This window comes from Apaloderma vittatum, unplaced genomic scaffold (assembly GCF_000703405.1).
Source record: "Apaloderma vittatum isolate BGI_N311 unplaced genomic scaffold, ASM70340v1 scaffold7290, whole genome shotgun sequence".
In the NCBI taxonomy this organism is placed as follows: Eukaryota; Metazoa; Chordata; class Aves; order Trogoniformes; family Trogonidae; genus Apaloderma; species Apaloderma vittatum.
In genome coordinates this window covers 20,376-37,242 of record NW_009693966.1, presented here as the reverse complement: position 1 = coordinate 37,242, position 16,867 = coordinate 20,376, and the positions used below count along the sequence as shown (strand labels likewise).

The 16,867-nt window shown below is 37.9% G+C and overlaps 1 protein-coding gene across 1 annotated transcript in view; it reads right to left on the bottom strand.

Moving 5' to 3' along the window:
* Positions 1-16,867, bottom strand: part of CDKL5 (cyclin-dependent kinase-like 5) — a gene marked incomplete at both ends in the record, with an annotated part of 50,173 nt that overhangs the window by 17,070 nt on the left and 16,236 nt on the right. Inside the window, 4 exons of the mRNA XM_009865710.1 lie at positions 2,291-3,317; positions 5,316-5,476; positions 10,209-10,289; positions 14,812-15,001. Coding sequence (XP_009864012.1) covers positions 2,291-3,317; positions 5,316-5,476; positions 10,209-10,289; positions 14,812-15,001 — 1,459 coding nt within the window. The remainder of the gene's footprint in view (positions 1-2,290; positions 3,318-5,315; positions 5,477-10,208; positions 10,290-14,811; positions 15,002-16,867) is intronic.

Here is a 16,867-nt window from a genome sequence, read left to right as displayed (position 1 = left end):
TTGTACTTGGTTTTCTTCTGCTTGCACCCTTTTGTGTACATTTAATTTAAAATTAAAAAGAAACCTTAAAACAAAAGTGTTGTACTGAGACGTGAAAAGCCCCCAAAATAATACTGAATGTAAGTTTTTTCTTATTTCTCTTTTGAAAAAAAGTAACATTTAAAGCCTCGCAAGCAATGAATGTTTTTCTTTAAAAACACGTGGTAGAGCCAAAGAGAAAATCAATGAGAAACTAGAAACATGGAAGTGAAGAAACTTCACAAGCTATGAGCAGAGAGAGAAAACCAGTACAACTGATTATAAAAAAAAAACACAACAAAAAACAAAGAGGGAAACAATAAAGAAACTAACATAACATTTTTGTTATTCCTTTTTTTGCTGCTTTTAGCTCAGTAATCCTGAGGGAAGCAATATTTTCCGATTTCTAATGCAGAATGTAGAAAAAAAAAAGGAAAAAAAACAGGATAGGAAGGTGCCAAAGAATGACCTCTTTATGAAAATGCCTTTATGAGGCATAAGACTGACAATTTAATTCTGATTTGTTACTGAAAATTGTATAAACAAAAAGCATTTACAGACTTGCCATCCATTTCAGAAGAGTATTTTTCTTTTCAGACTTCTGAGTGTTAAAATACAGATTTAAAAACATTAACTGAATGCTTAAGTTTAAAAGCACTGAGCATAAGAAATAAAGGCAAGTTCTTCCCAAATGATTAAGCATTCCAAAGTAAACACAAATAAACCAAAACCACTAAGATATACATTATTTGTTTCTAATTAAAACAAAGAATTGTTGGATCAATTGCCAAAAGACGAAGAATGATCTGATAAAAACAATTTGCCTCTACATAACATGAAAGAAATTAAAATTACTTATCAAATTAATATCTGCTACCTAATGCAGATGAAGATCCTAATGCACAGAAGAATACCAGGTAGCATGAGCTTTTAAAATGAAAAATTCAAATGCTGGTGTTATTGCCTTTTACAGTAACATCCTGCAGAGTGAGGAACATTTAACATGACTGAAATCAGAGAGGAAAATTACTACATAAAGGAAAAAAACTCTCAGTTTTGAAATGGAGTTGCTGTAATCCCGTCTAAGTAGCTGCTTTTTTTTTTTTGGTATTAAGTTGTATTTCTATTCTGATGAGGTCTTTTCTCCTGTGTGAATTCACATAATCCTGAATGAAGGAGATGTGTTAAGAATGAAAAACATATACCTCTTTTTTTTCATACTGGACTGAAGAAGCAACCACTAGCCGAAAACTCTTTTTTATGGTACTTGTAAATCACTATCAAATCAGCTACATATATTTCTTATATAAACTAGAGTAGGTAGAGTTTTTTAGTTTCCCACAGTAAAGCACAATTTTTAGGCCTTAAATACCATTTCCAGCTCTTTGACTTCTCTCAATCTGTCCACAAATCAGACCTAGATGTACTCTCCTCAAAAGCTATTTTATCACAGATGTACATACAGAGAAACAAACACTCATTTTTGTACTTCCCTCTGTGCCACTTTGCTCCAGTTTGGACCAATAGGATAGTAATTTAAAGATCTCGGGACAAATGCAGTCATCTCTACACACCTGATGTGTAAAACATCAGATAATTCAGAAGTGTTATGTAAGGAATGTAAATCCGTACCAGATCTAGCCCTTCCTCTACTCGTTAAATAACGCTTGTAGTAAAACACAACGTGGCATCTCGTGACAGTATTCACTGTAAGGGGTCTATTTATCAGTTGCTACTCCAGCATAAAATCTCTAGACTACCCTGGTTATTTATTGTGCTAATCAAGACATATTGCAAGTTTTGATATTCCTTGAGCAAATTCTGGCATTTCACCAATAATGTCCTGCTATAAGCAAGCTCACTTCAGTAATTACCATTAGCATTCATAACGGAAACACATACAAGAAAAGCTAAATAAAGATACAAATGAGAAGGTTAAATAAGCAAACCAACATGACAAAAATGACACCAGACAACGTAGCCAAAGACTAGGAACTACTAATGAAATTTTAACTGCAGAGACAAATTCTTCTACTCTCACATTTCAGTATTTTTTAGAGATTGGTATTCATAGTCCATTTTTAAAAATAGCCTCTCATTTTGCACTTGAAATATTTAGCCCTTCTGAAAAAAAACCCCAAACAACCCTTGTTGCCTCACGAGACAAATAACGGCAAACAAACAAACAGAAGAGAGAAAGCAGGACACCATCCCCATAAGAAGTAAAGAGAGGAAGGTAAGCCTTCCGTAATAGGCAACATTTGGAACTAACCCTATTAGTATCGTCCGTACAGTCTTCTCGTGACGAGCCAACAGATCTTGTGAGTGACTTATGCTGCACCTGTGGAGATAACAGTTGCAGGCTGTTTGCTCTGGCTGCCATCCCTTGCCCTATGCTTAAGCCACCCTCTGAGCCCTTTGACCTCACTCTGTCCCGGCTCACATACATCGAGTGTCTATGAGGGCGCTGCTGAGAAGAAAAAGGACTGGTATAACCTAGACCATAGGAAAAAGATTCATGTGGAGCAGAGAGAGAGTGGGAATGGCTTCCATCCATGTGATCTGGCAGTTTTAACTCCTCCATTGTTTTGGAGTGTCTTGTCGATGGTCTTCGGGTCTCCAGGGTACCCTCGCTGCGGTTATTCCTCCCAGACGGACTGAGCAAAGTTCTGTTGTCGCCATGTCGGGGTGCAGTTGGACTGGTAGGAGAGTTCAAGTCCATACAGCTGGATGGAAAATACCTGCCGCTGTTTGGTTCTGCAGCTTGGGCTCTGGCCTCAGAAAGGTTGCCCACGGATTTTGAGTCTGTCAGAACACCGTGGCTCTTTGACTTTGTGCGATACGAAGGACTCTTAGAGGACTGTGGGATGGTATCAATGTAGCTGTGGCGACTGTGCTTATCGCCAGGTTGCAGTGTCCCGGTTTTGCTTTGAGAAGTTTCTATAAACGAGTGCCGGTTCTGCTGAGATCTGGTGTTAGACTTCAGGTACTTTGTGCCCGAACTTTCGGAACTTTTTGGGTCCACATTAAAATCAAATTCTGTTTTCGCCTTTGTTTCCTTTGGGCTGAGAAGATGTGGCATGTTATTATTGGCTAGATCCTTGTTGCCAGATCCAGGTGTGTTGCTCGATTTTTTTGCATGCATTGGACTATGTGCAGGTCCAGGTAGGTTTCCATTTAAAAAACTTTCATTTGCTGGAAGACCCTCTTCTCTTGGCCCGCCAACCCCTAGTGTCTGCATATCCTTGCTGTTTGATCTGTGATGTGACTGCAAAGCAGAACTTTTGCTGGCTTGATTTCTACATTAAAATGCATAAAGAAGCATTAATATACCAGATTACATATTCATGTATTAATAACTTCAACAAAAGTACACTCAACTCAGAAAGGCGTTGCCACTTAAAAACATAAAATTTAACTGCAGTAAGATCAAATATTGCCAGCTAGGCATCAAAAGCTTCACTAAAATAACAGATTTCCAAGTGTTAGTACATTGTTGTTTCTTTCTGGCTATATCCTGATGGACAAACTCAGCTCTGGTTAATGGATTTTGCTGACAAAACCAACAAAGATATAAAATCCAATCATAGAAATTCCAACATACATTTACACATTTATGCATGTGTGTAACACACGTGCACATCAAAAATGTAAGCACATTTGGAAAATTAGCTGTATATCCATTGAAAAAGATCTTAAATATACCTAGCATATCAAAGTGAAGGTACAACAATAAAGTATAGCGGCAGTGTCTAAAAACCACAGCATAGTCAATGCTCCAGGCCATCTAATGTATGTCTGATTTGGAGGGGGAAGGGCAGGGGGAGGAGGGGGAGAAGTGTTTATTGGGCTGCTAAAGACATTCAGACGGAGTGAGCCTGAGCTCAGTGCAGCAAAGTATGCCCTGTAACACACCAACCCCAAAACCAGGGCTACCACAGGAACCCCATCTTCTGTGGAACTTCGCACTATCCCAGTTCTTGGCACATTAACTTATTCCCAGAGCTGCACCCAAAATGCCCTGCAGCCAAACTGACTTGGTGCAGAGCTATTTGGTTATTTCTGTAATGAGTCTGTACCTTTGTTGATTTTATTGATAAATATAATTGGATGATGCTAGCCATTTTTATGGCTAGGATTTTTGCATTACCCACTTTCAGTGATCTAATTATGAACCCTATTAGCATTTCTAGAAATTTAGCAATTTCAGTGCCAGTTTAAAATATTTTTTAGCTAAAAGGGAGTGCATTTTTACAAAAAATTTAAAGATATAAGGAACCTAGTAATTTTAAATCATGCAGCTAGGCAAGTCTTTTAGACAAGAAGTTTCCAATGGATTTAGGTTTTTCTTTCTGATGCCACATCTCTAACTTCTATCCTAAATGACTATAAGGGCAGCTAAAATGTTGAGGTGTCTATTTCTGAAAAAGTATAGACTGTAAATATTATCATCCCAAATCTTAAAATGAGGAGTAATTTTTTGAATCTCACAGGAAGAGCTAAAGAAAAACACGGCTAGGATCAAAAGCCACTACCCACTATGCATACTTGAGAGGGCAACCTTTAGGAAATCTTTTGTCAGAAGAATACCATGAGGCTTTTTGTATTGAAGTATTTTATCTTCCAGTAAACCTGGCTTGTTGTTGTATTAGGATCACGTGGCTTCTCTCAAGCTACATGGTTCTAACAAGGCAGTCACTGAGCAAATATACCCTACTTTAAGTTCAACTGGACTAGACTGTTCAACCCCAATTTTGAGCATGAACAATGCACATATTTTCAGGACAATTTTCAGGATATTTAGATGGTAAAAATCTGTGTGAATTTTGAGCTTGCAAATACCAAAACTTTGGATAGATTTGGACATGTAAACTAATAGTAGCAGTCCAAAGAAAAGAGCATTCCTTTAGAATCTCAGGGGTCCTTCAAACCACAAAACTCATATCGTTGTTCAAGGAAAAGGCTAACATTTTTTTAAGGTGGGTAAGCCAACTTATTTTTCCTTCACCGTATGCAGAAATGGCTTTAACATTTTCTTTGTTTTTTTAGAAGAAGCATTCAGCCTGATGCAGAAAGCTAGCAAGAATTTCACCTTGAATAGCTATGATACAGTAAAACTGTGTCCTCTTCCTTCATTAAGTCAGTCAACATGGAACAATATATATGTCTCGATGTGCCTAAGCTATCAAATGACTAATTTGCTTTTCTCATAGATGATGTTGTATGTAAGCACGATAGCAACTCACTCACATTGGCAGAGCAAATGTCAGTGGTGATGGTGACGTGACTACGTTTACCTGTTAGATAAAGTGTTGCTGTCTACATGGTAGGGTTTTCTCTTAGCTGACCGCGAAGGTGAGCTTCCACAGCGATCCAAGAGTCTTTGGGTTTGAAACGAAGGATGGTTCAGACATTGCTCTGTCAAATATCTATCTGCTGGATCTAACTTCAGTAAGTTCTTTGGAAAACAAATCCCAAAGTTTAGATGTTAGTAAACATATTTGCATCAGCAAAAAATGTAACAAAATAAAGAACGTTCTTGAGATAGTTTTTTAACCTTCAGAGTTCCTGTGACTAGATGTAACTGCTAGAATACTTTCATGTTGCATTAAACTATATACAATACAAAATAAACACAAAACCTACGTTCTACTTAAGAGATGGAAGGCTTCGGCCTTGCTTATTATGAAACATATATATGTGCTATATGTATATAATGAATACATATACATACATATATAGTTATATACGTGGGTTTAAATAAGTTTAAAATACAAAAATACCTATTTTTTTCAAAATATGCCTTATGTATGTATCTATACATGTTGAAAGCATATGCATTTTAAACATATTTTTCAGGAGACACTTTACAACAACGTTGTTTAGAATGAAAAATATTAACCTAACCAATAATAAAATGCTACAATAAAACAGGCTTTATAAACAAACAGAACAAGCATATGGAAATGCTTTTATGCAAACAAAAACTTTCTTTTTAAGTTACCATTTTTAAAGATGTAGAAATACAAGAGGTCTTTTTTTTACTTTTAGGGTTCAAGGCCAAACATATTTTTAAAGAATCACTTAAACTGCTTACAGCACTCTCAGAATAACATTTGCCTTGTAATTCTATTAAATTTACTGTGATTCTAATCAAAGACACTTTCTGACATGTAGAAAATATTTAATCACAAAATTGAAAACCAGCAGGTTAGGTGTTTTGTTAAGTTTGAAAGGTTTCTTGCAAGAGTGCGGAAACACAAAAGTTAACTTCGAATATTTGAGCGTGCATGACTGTCAGCAAAGATAAAGCTTCAAATGGCTACTGAGTAAAAGGAATAGCTATTTTTAAAGTGTTATATAAGTTAAATAGTGAACAACTCTACATATGCATATATACACAATGCATATCTGTATATGCATGAACATAGTATTCAGCCACTTGACTACAATCTGTTTTTTTCTCCACAAACTACATACTCATGTGGTTTGGTCACAGTATGTCGAATCTTCCTTTTTCAAGTGACAAACTGTGTACTGAATGATTAACTTTTTCTTTTCCCCTTTTTTTCCAGTGCTCATCACCACAGTGGTTAGTATGGCCAAACACGAGAATGCCATATGTAGTTTCTCCATTTCTCCTCAGAAGAGATGTCCAAAGGCTTCCTTCAAGTGCCTGTACACTAACTTGCAGAGCCTGGGCCACAGACTAGGAGAACTGGAAGTCCCTAGGGAACTGCAAGGCTGCAAAGCTGCCTGGAATCACAGAGAAGTAGTGGGACAGGGCTTGTGTCTGAGGCATGGTCACTGATGGGCATAGACTGGGTGCAGAAGGAAGGACATGGGGAAGGTGAAGAGTGGCACCTCATGTAATTGAGTTCCTGGATGGTATCAAATGCCAGCCAGAAGGCATATATGTCTCTGGATCAGGATTGGAATAGAAAGTAACATTTTTGATGTTATGGTAGGGGTTTGCTAAGAACCATGCACTGAAAAGCATTAAGAAGATCAAGAGGACAACTGTCTACAACAAACGTCTCCTCAATCACAGGTCCTCATCCTCATGGCAGACTTCAACTATCCAAACATCTAGCCTGTGTATGTCATCCAGGATATTTCTAAACTATGTAGGTGGCAATTTGGAGAAGCAAATCAGCCAAGGGCAGGACATCACTCTATTTGACCTGCTGCTCACCAACAGTAGTGACAAATCTAATCATCTGTAGCAGCCATGAGATGATTACAGTTAGAATTCAAAGAAAGGGTGGGAAGATAAGCACTGGGAATGGGACCCAGGACTTCAGGAGAGTAAACTTGAGCTTCTATAAAGAATTACTGGGCAGAATCTCCTGTAAAACTGCCATCAGAGGAGAGGTGTCCGGGAGAGCCACTTGATTTTTAAAGAAAATTTGTTGAGAGTTCAGGAACAAAGCATCTTACTGCACAGAAGACAACAAAATTTTGCATAAGGTCAGGTTGGCTAAACGAAGTTTCTTAATGAACGAAAATGCAAAGCAGGAGCATATAAGAAGTAGAGTCAAAGACAGGATACAAAGCAGGACCATAAAAGCACTGCATTAGCAAAAAGGATAGACCATTTTGAAAGCCAGCTGGAGCTAAGGCAAGAGAAGAACATCAAGGCTAAAAAGAAGGCGTTCTACAAGGATTCTAATAGTAAATGGAAGCTCAGAGAAAATGCAGTCTGCTGCTGAATGGGGGAGACAACTGAAGGATCAATGTTACAAAAAAAATGGAAATACTTAACAACTTGTTTGCCCAAGTCATCACATGCAAAACCAGCTCCCAACTCCCAAATGCATGCCTTTAAAACAGCATGGTTCGTGAAAGAGAGGGGAAGAGAGAAGCAACATAGCACCAGGGCCAAACAAGTGCCTCTTCATTAATCCAGTCCAGAAATGCTCTCTAAAGAGACATATATCAGTAACTCACTACTTTAGCTGGAATAAATTGAAGTATGGCTTAGTCAGTAATCTAGTAATCAGATCCGAGGTTGCTGGGAATGCAGGTAACGAGGAACACACCAAGCGCGGAAGTGTGTCAGACTGTCCGGTGTTTGAAGACAGCCATAAGCAAAGTATGTGCAGCATTTCCAGCATGCAACTTAACCACAAGTCTCTTCTGTTCTCTTCTTGTAAGCTTCTGCTCATTCTCTAACAATTCCCTAACAAATCCTGAATTAAGCAATGTAGGTCAAACAGAAAATATCCCCTCTACAGAATCCCCAACCATTCTCACCTTGTAGGGAGAAAAGTTGAAAAGAATTATTTAAAGTGGAATGGAATTATTTGGAAATCTGCGTTTCCCCCAAATTCAAGTGTCTCACTTCACAACTTTGCAACTTTTAAATTATACCAAAAGAACCCAAAACACATGGAGATATAACATAAAAATCAGGATAAAATGAAAATAAACCCCACCCTAGTACATCTAACAACAGTGTGAAGAATGATCTTGAAACTGCCGTTCTGCAATATGCTACCACAGCGTTTGCTACAGCTAACTATGATGCTAGAAAAAAGTTTCTGTGAATTAGAAAATAGAGGAGAACGTATAATACCAAAACAAGCAATTATATGGACTGAGGGACCTAATTTTGCAAATTCCATGAAATCAAGACAAAAGCTATGCTGACTCTCTTCATGAGGCAGTGAGATTAAATGAAAGTGACTTGAACGAGCTGTGTTAAAGAAAAGAGTAGAGTAAATTTGGTAGATTTCTGCTGGCTACATCAGTACTGCTAAAAACCAAGTAAACACCAAAGGATACCCCAAAGCAGATAAACTCTGGCTCCCTAGACAACAGATGGAGATGAGTTCAGAACCACACAATCCATTTAGAATTGAGTAGTCACATTCACACTTTGTCCCAGATCACCTTTAATTCTTAGGTGGTACCACTGTGATTCTAAACTTAATCTTTGACATTGATTTTTTTTTCAGCTTACTGTGGATGAAATAATGGGAGGGTTGTACTGCAGCTTACTATGATGATGTTTTTATAGAAGAATACTAAGGAAAACTATATGTGTTACATACTCAGGAACAGGGCACAAATGCTTTACAATGTTTGGCTGTTTTGAGAGGAGCCAGCTTCTACTGATCCCCTGTAAGAAACTTTCTCAGGACCATTACCCTAGTTTGGCCATGGGTAACTAGCCCACTTGTTCCAAAATCAGACTGAAGAACAACTTAAGACACATGCTGTGCAAAGGTGAGCGATAGCAAGCAGATTAAGGGCTCAGGCAAAAATAAAAAATACTGTTTGTCAATTTTATCTTTAGCAATCATCTGTATCCTTATGCTTACCCAAAACCAAACGAACAACTCAAATTAGTAAACACTCTGTGGATTTATCTAAATTTCTTACCAGCTGAAAGCTCATACTCCAGCATTACTAAGGTAATCTGAGCATGTCTCAGTATAGGAGAGATATCGAGGTGTTGGAGCGAGTGCAGAGGAGGGCAACAAAGCTGGTGAAGGGCCTGGAGAACAGACCTTGTGAGGAGCGATTGGGGGAGCTGGGTCTGTTCAGTTTGGCGAAGAGGAGGCTGAGGGGGGATCTCATCATGCTCTACAGTTACTTGCAAGGACATTGTAGAGAGGTTGGTGCTGGTCTCTTCTCACAGGTAATTAGGGACAGAACCAGGGGGAATGGTTGCAAGTTGCAACAGGGCAGGTTTAGGCTGGACATTAGGAAGAAATTCTTCACAGAAAGAGTGGTCAGACACTGGAACAGACTGCCTAGGGAGGTGGTTGAGTCGCCATCCCTGGATGTGTTCAAGTGTCGTTTAGATGTGGTGTTGGGTGATACAGTTTAGGGGTGAACTTGTAGTGTGGTTGGACTCGATGATCCCAAGGGTCTTTTCCAACCTGAATTGTTCTACGATTCTACGTCAGTGCAAATGCTGCAAATGATGGCGATTCTTTTGTTTGGACTATGTGCTGTTTATCAAATCGGTCAAATCTGAGCAGACTCTTCTTGGCATTTGCAAGGGGTATTTTCCCGATTCCTATGAAATATCAAGCCTTGCTACAAAAAATGGTGATATCAAAATATCTCAAAAGGAAGTTCACAAGTACTTTTAAGATGTATATTAGTAAGCAAAGTCAAAAAGCCACTCACATCTTTCACTACATATTACAGACAGAAAATGAAATACATTTTCCTACCTTCATAAGATCAAGCAATACACCACTTAAAATTCCCAAGTATCTTCTCTCTAAAGACTGTGGATGATTGACTGCTGGAAACTGTAAAAATAATATAGCATAAATACATTGAGAATGTAAACAAGGTATACATGCATACAATGTTTAAAAAAATAGAAATTACACGGTGAATCAAGGGATGTAATTAATTAGAATCATATGCACTGAAAAAGTCAGTGGTTTATAGAATCATTACAAAACATTTTAACAGAACAAATAGCTATTGATGTATGATATGCATCTGGGCAACCAAAGAAAGTATTCTTGATTAGTAAGGCAGCCAAGGAATGTCTCTCAAATGAGAAATAATCAGCTTAGGTTTATAAATGTGTTTGCTGCATTATGATTGACAAGAGGTGGGAGGTTTAAAATAGATTCAGAAATAATGTGTTATATATTAAAGAGATTAAAAATAGCTTTGAGAGAATTTGAAAGTGCAAATAGGGTACTAATTCAATACAAAAGAGTGACAATTCCAAAAATTTTTTCAGGGAAAAACATTAAAACCCCAAAGATTTAAGGTTCAGGATTACTCCTGTGGGCATGCTGCAGGAAGAACTGGCAACACCATGATAAGTAATGAACACTGCTGGAGGGCATCGTTTGGCAACTAGAGCCTGGACAAAACCCGATAAAGGCAGTATTTGAAACCAGCCTTGTCTAGAAAGAAGAAAAGGACAGGCAGGGATGATTTGAAGAATGAAAAAATAATGCTTTATAAACAAGGCAAGAGTAAAATAAAATGAAGACAGAATCATTTATTTTTATCAAATGAAAGAAACGCTGCTCAATATTTCACTTCTATAATGTGACATCAAGTATAATGCACTGAAAAGAAACAGATAACAAAGATCCATTTCTAGACCACGGCATGTATTGAATCAACAGCAAACAGACAAACTGATTTCAGTGAGGCACCTTCAAATTTAAAAACTAAACAGTGTTTTCAGAATTAGAAATTAAGTCCACATTTCCAAGAGAGGCATAAAAAATCCTCACAGATCCAACTGATTATAGAGAAAATTACACATTAGAATGCCAGAGAAGCCTCTGGAAAAAACAAATCAAACCAAAACAACAATCAGCTAGCCTATTGGTGTTAATGGCAGTTTATCCAAAACTATGCAACTGAGATCCAGACACTTTGCTGGCAGTTCCCAGAGTTGTGGAATTTGCCTAATACTATGCAAGTGTTTCAGTTGCAGCCTGCCTTGATCCCATCCATATCTCATGTATTTTCTAAAAAGTTCTCTTAAGCTAACACATCAAAGCAGTGTTCTCACGTACTGGTACATAAAAGCTACCAGTATATGTCCAAACGGACTCAAGTTACACATAAAACATATCCACGTAAAATATCATTATAGTTTAAAAATTGCTGTAAGTACAAGAAAACAACAGAATTCAAGTCACTGATTAAGATAGAAAACTGCAACATAAAATTCAGTAAATACAAAGATAAATGAATACTTAATGTAGAAGTCTGCTGTAGTATTAAAACATATGAGAACTACACTTCTAAAGGTCTAAAATGTCAATGAGCAGGAAGTCACAGTATCACAGTATGCTAGGGATTGGAAGGGACCTCAAAAGATCACCTAGTGCAATCCCCCTGCCAGAGCAGGATCACCTAGATGATGTTACACAGGAAGGCGTCCAGGTGGGTTTTGAAAGTCTCCAGAGAAAGAGACTCCACAACCTCCCTGGGCAGCCTGTGCCAGGGCTCTGTCACCCTCACAGTGAACGACTTTAGTCCACTTACTTTCACTTGTGCATTTTTCAGCTCTCACATCTAGGGATTGTTACAGTTAAGCACATATATTTACACGTTCACTTTCCTCAAATTAAATACTAGCTTCAAACCTATGCTTTGAAGAATGCAGGAAAACTCCAACAATGCATTTTACCTGGAATCAAAACATTGCATGTGTACTCTACGTGCATAAGTGTTAGACCACTACGAATTATTGCCCATTGTTTGTATTGGCAATACTTTTCAAAAGTTACATTATGTCAGTTTTGAAGGAAAAGGAAAGAACATTAGTATGAGTGCAGTTGTTCCTAAATAGTCTCTATATTTTAATTTTTACTTTGTTTTCTTTTGAAGTTGTTTACTAATTACTGAGAATTTTTTTAAGTCCAAGTCTGCTACTTGATCTTAGGTAGTAACTTAGGTGAACCAAGGCAATACGCTCTTTTCATGTGAGCTAGATGGCAAAATATTCTTGGTCATCCCATAGAACGACCATCATAAAGAAGATTTTATGTCTGAAATGATCACAGAAACATGAAAATGTGCTAAAGCTATGTAAAGTATTAGTAAAAGATGGCTATTCACTGGAATTGTTCAGATTCTTCAGCTTATTTATAACTTACTTATAAAACAATAGTTACAGGTCTGCATTACTATTCATATTTTTCATAAATGTATGGGCCTATTGGTAATTTCTGATCCCATATTATTTTACTTCCTTGGGCCTTCAACATACTAGGCATATTTTCATCCTCAAAAGGACTGGAAAGAGATCACTAAATACATCCTAAGCCTCATGAGCGAGGAAAACTGTGTGCACATCTATGTATGCACGAAGGAAATGAGCAGAGGGAAAAGACAGAAAGTTTGCAAATGTGCATCTGTATCCTGCATTGGTATACTGTATTGGTGTTATTATAATCCATATTGCTACTGGAGTGTTCATATTACAATTTTTAAAATCCTGGGCTACAATATGGAAGTATCACAGCTACTGTAATGTGCAAATTCACAAAGCCAAAACATATGGATAAACAATTCCACATCACAGGCTAGTTTCTATCCTGTGAATACCCAGTGCCATATCCAGCTTGTAAATAATAATTTTCATGATCACATCATGACTTCTACCTGCTATGCAACAAAAAAATCTTCCACTATTAAGGACTATGCTACACACAGAAAAATGTACTTTTAAGGTTGTCTTATAGTATGGAATAAATCTTTCCCATTAATTAACTACTGAATAACATATTCCAAACCAGTCGTTCTTTGGTAGTATATTTCGTATTTAAGCCATTATTCAGACTTTGCTTCAGTAATGAAAAACTACTCTCTATTAGGAGGCGTATGCCACTGTCATCATCATTAGTATCCTGACTCTACAGCTGGGGCTAAGAAGGCAGCAACACGACTGAGGCCAAGTAATAAACGACTGATCCAGGACGAGAACAGAGACTCATAACTCTCAGCCCTGTGCTAATCACATTAGGTCCAAGCTGTCTTCTTGAATCACTGTATTTTAAAGCTACAAAACAAAGATACTGCATTCTCATCATAAGACATTACAGAGCATTCATCCAAATAAGATTACACTGCACAACTATAACTGCTGTAAAAAATATTGAAGAGGCAATAGTTGATTTTCCTTACAACTTTTAAAAACATTGCTTTCCTGATAAGGGGTTATACATTTTTTTCTAAACAGAAAACCCCATCCAGCCCACTGTTCTGAAGAGGTTCACATAAGAAATGCTTGGCTAATCATTTTTTTTGAATACTTCACTGATGGAAGGTCTACAAACTTCAACATAAACTCTTAGGAATTAGCTGTTTTTGTAGCTAAAATAACTATCCTAACACTTCAAGCCAACTATTTCTTTTCTTATTATCATCACCTACACCTGATTTATGGCAACTTTTAACACATTTTAACACAACTAGGTCCACTCTCCCTTTTTCACTCTTTAAGTTTTCTCTTTTACAGAGTAAAAATCGAATCTTGAGCCTTTAACACAGACCTGGTCTCCTAAAACCTTTGTACATCTCTTTACAGGATTTTTACCCTAACAATTTCAGATCATGCATCAGGATCATAAATTCACCTTTCTAAGCAATGTTCATTAATAAAAACTGACAACCAAAGCTGAATTACAAGGAAACTTGAACACAATCACTGACCAGGTATTGTTAAAGGTAACAGAGCTGTTGCTTATATATTGCTTCTGGGATTTTGCCATATTGCCTGTCCCAACTTGAGCAGCTTCTCCACACTAGTGAGCCTCTGTCATTACATGATATTGGCAAACTCCTGAAAGTTGAAGAGCTTTTTTGACTCTTGTGGCCTACACCAACTCCCCAGGAATGTAAGTCAAAAGGTCTTCTGCTATGATAGCAGCATCTATGGCTCAGGTTTTTCCAACAGAGTAGCCTGAAGACAGCAGGCATGCACTTTCTGTACCCTGTATTGACAGAGCTTTGCCACTAAACTTCACAACACAAGGCTGGCAGGCCAATTCTAGGCTGGGTAGAATTGCTAACTTGCAGGCCAAAGAAGTCAAAGAAATGAAAGAAAATCTTTACTCAACTTTTAACACTAAACCAAACATTCTTCTAAAAATCAACACTGATGTAATCAGATTTTTACTTGGAGTTATGAGCCTAAGCATCCTATACTTACACTGAAACATATGAAACAGATAATACCACACGATGTAAATGAAAAGAACGTTCACAGCAACAATGAAAATATTGTAAATACTTTATGAGTAAATTACAAAAGGAAAAAAAAAGGACAAAGCTTTCTCTTACCCGCAAGCCATGGAAGCGTGGGTTGCTATAGAAGAGCTTCATCTGCTCAGCTGGCAGTGGGCCTAGCACCTTCTGAATGGTAAAGAGCTGGTCAATCTCGCTCTCGCCAGGAAACAAGGGCTGCCCGTCACTCAGCTCGCCCAGGATACAGCCTACAGACCACATATCCACAGCCTTTCCATAAGGGGCTCTGTAAAGAGAATGTACAATGTTTTTCACTCACTGACACCGTCTTCTTACTGAGCAGTTTCAATTTATTGACCATATTTCCCTTGGCCTGTTTCCCTACCACACAAAAAAAATAAACTTTGATATCAAAGAATCTACCTCAAATTGCAAGCCCTCTGTTTCTGACCTGGATTACCTGATGTATCCTTGCTTGAAAAGGCAGGAGAGGAATTCTCAAGTGCCCCCAGGGATCCTGGTTATTTTTCTGAAAAATCTTACATACATGAATAATCTTTTTGACTGTGAAGCAGTTGTCATTCCTGGTTAAACTAATGCTAACTTCCCTTCTCTCCAGGGGTTAATGACTGTTCTATTTCCGCATTACATTTGTTTTTCCATTGTGCTTGATAGGTGGATAAGCACACTGGGTCTGGCTACTGAGAGAACAGGAATGGTAAGAAATCTACCTTTATTTCTGCATTCATACAGTGAAATTTTAATCAAAGAGGTATAGGGAATTCATCAGGAACAAAATGAAGTGGCTGGTATAGTCAAGGCCTATACCAGCTTTTCTTCCACTAAATCATGGAAGAAGAGGCAATATGGATACCGTAGTCAGGAGAGACTATGGGCTTGAGGATGGTTTGTAAGAGACATAGGACAGAAAATCTGAATGCAGAGAATGGAAATTTGTATGAAAAGGAGAGATGATAGACTACTGCAACTTTCAGCCTAAAGGCATGCACACTGAAGAAACATAGAATCCTTTTGGATACCTGATTTTCACTCTGAGGTTCTGCTTCTCAACAAGCCTGTTTAGCTGCCTGCCTCAACTGTGCAACAGCTTGTGCATTACATGCTTTCTGCTTTTCACTGTTCCTACTATAGAACAAAGAACTCCTTTTCTGTATGCCCAAGTTCTTGCTTGTTAAATTTGAAAAAAAAAATTGTAAACATCCAACTTACTTGCAAGAAACTCTTCTGGATGTTTAGATTTTGAGAAGAACGGCCAGAGAATTCTTCTCACGTCACAGAAAAAATGTACAAAACCAATAAAGACTAGAATGGAGATTGAACTGAACACGTATTTCACAGTTTCTTCTTTTTAAAACTTGTAACCCAACAACTCTACCTCTGTTTCCAGAGATCTTTAAGTTACAGCTGTCTTGCATATTTCTGGAAAAAGCACCAAGAGTTGCAGGTAACAAATTCTATCCTAAATCTGTTCCCTTTACTCCTTTCTTATGCTGATGATTAAAGATGATTAGAGAGAGAACACCCTCAGACTAAAGAAAAAAACCCAAACTGATTCTTCCGCATTGATTACTCTGGATTAGTTACTTTATGGGGGCGACACTTGGCCAGAAGACCTTGTAACCCTTGTGATGATTTAGTTATGTAAAAGTGAAAAAGCATTTCTACCTGGATAACAGCCTGAGTGAAACTACAGGCCCATTTTGATACCTAGTGCAGGAGGCTATGGTAGCTAGGAAAGCTGAAGTAGGACACGAAATTTTCAAGAACTGCCTTTCAGAATGTGTCATGAAACGCTGCAGTCCTTTCAGAAACAATCACCACAAAATCAGAGTTCACCCCTTTGGAACAGACTGCTGTCAAGGAACCACCAAAGCAGAGCATGCCAAGACTCTTGAAATACTACTACCACAATGACTCTATGGGCTCATAATTCCCATGCTAATCTTGCATAGTGACTACTTGTGAACTTGCTGTTGCGACTCAATGTTTGCCCCTTCTGCGATGCTCCTAGTCCAGCCCACCCATGAGGTCAGGTCTGAGTGCCAAGGAAGGACTAGGACTACTTTTTCTCCACACTGCAAAAGGCAACACAGATGAGAACAGACTCCAAAGCCAAGTATCTGGTCTTAAG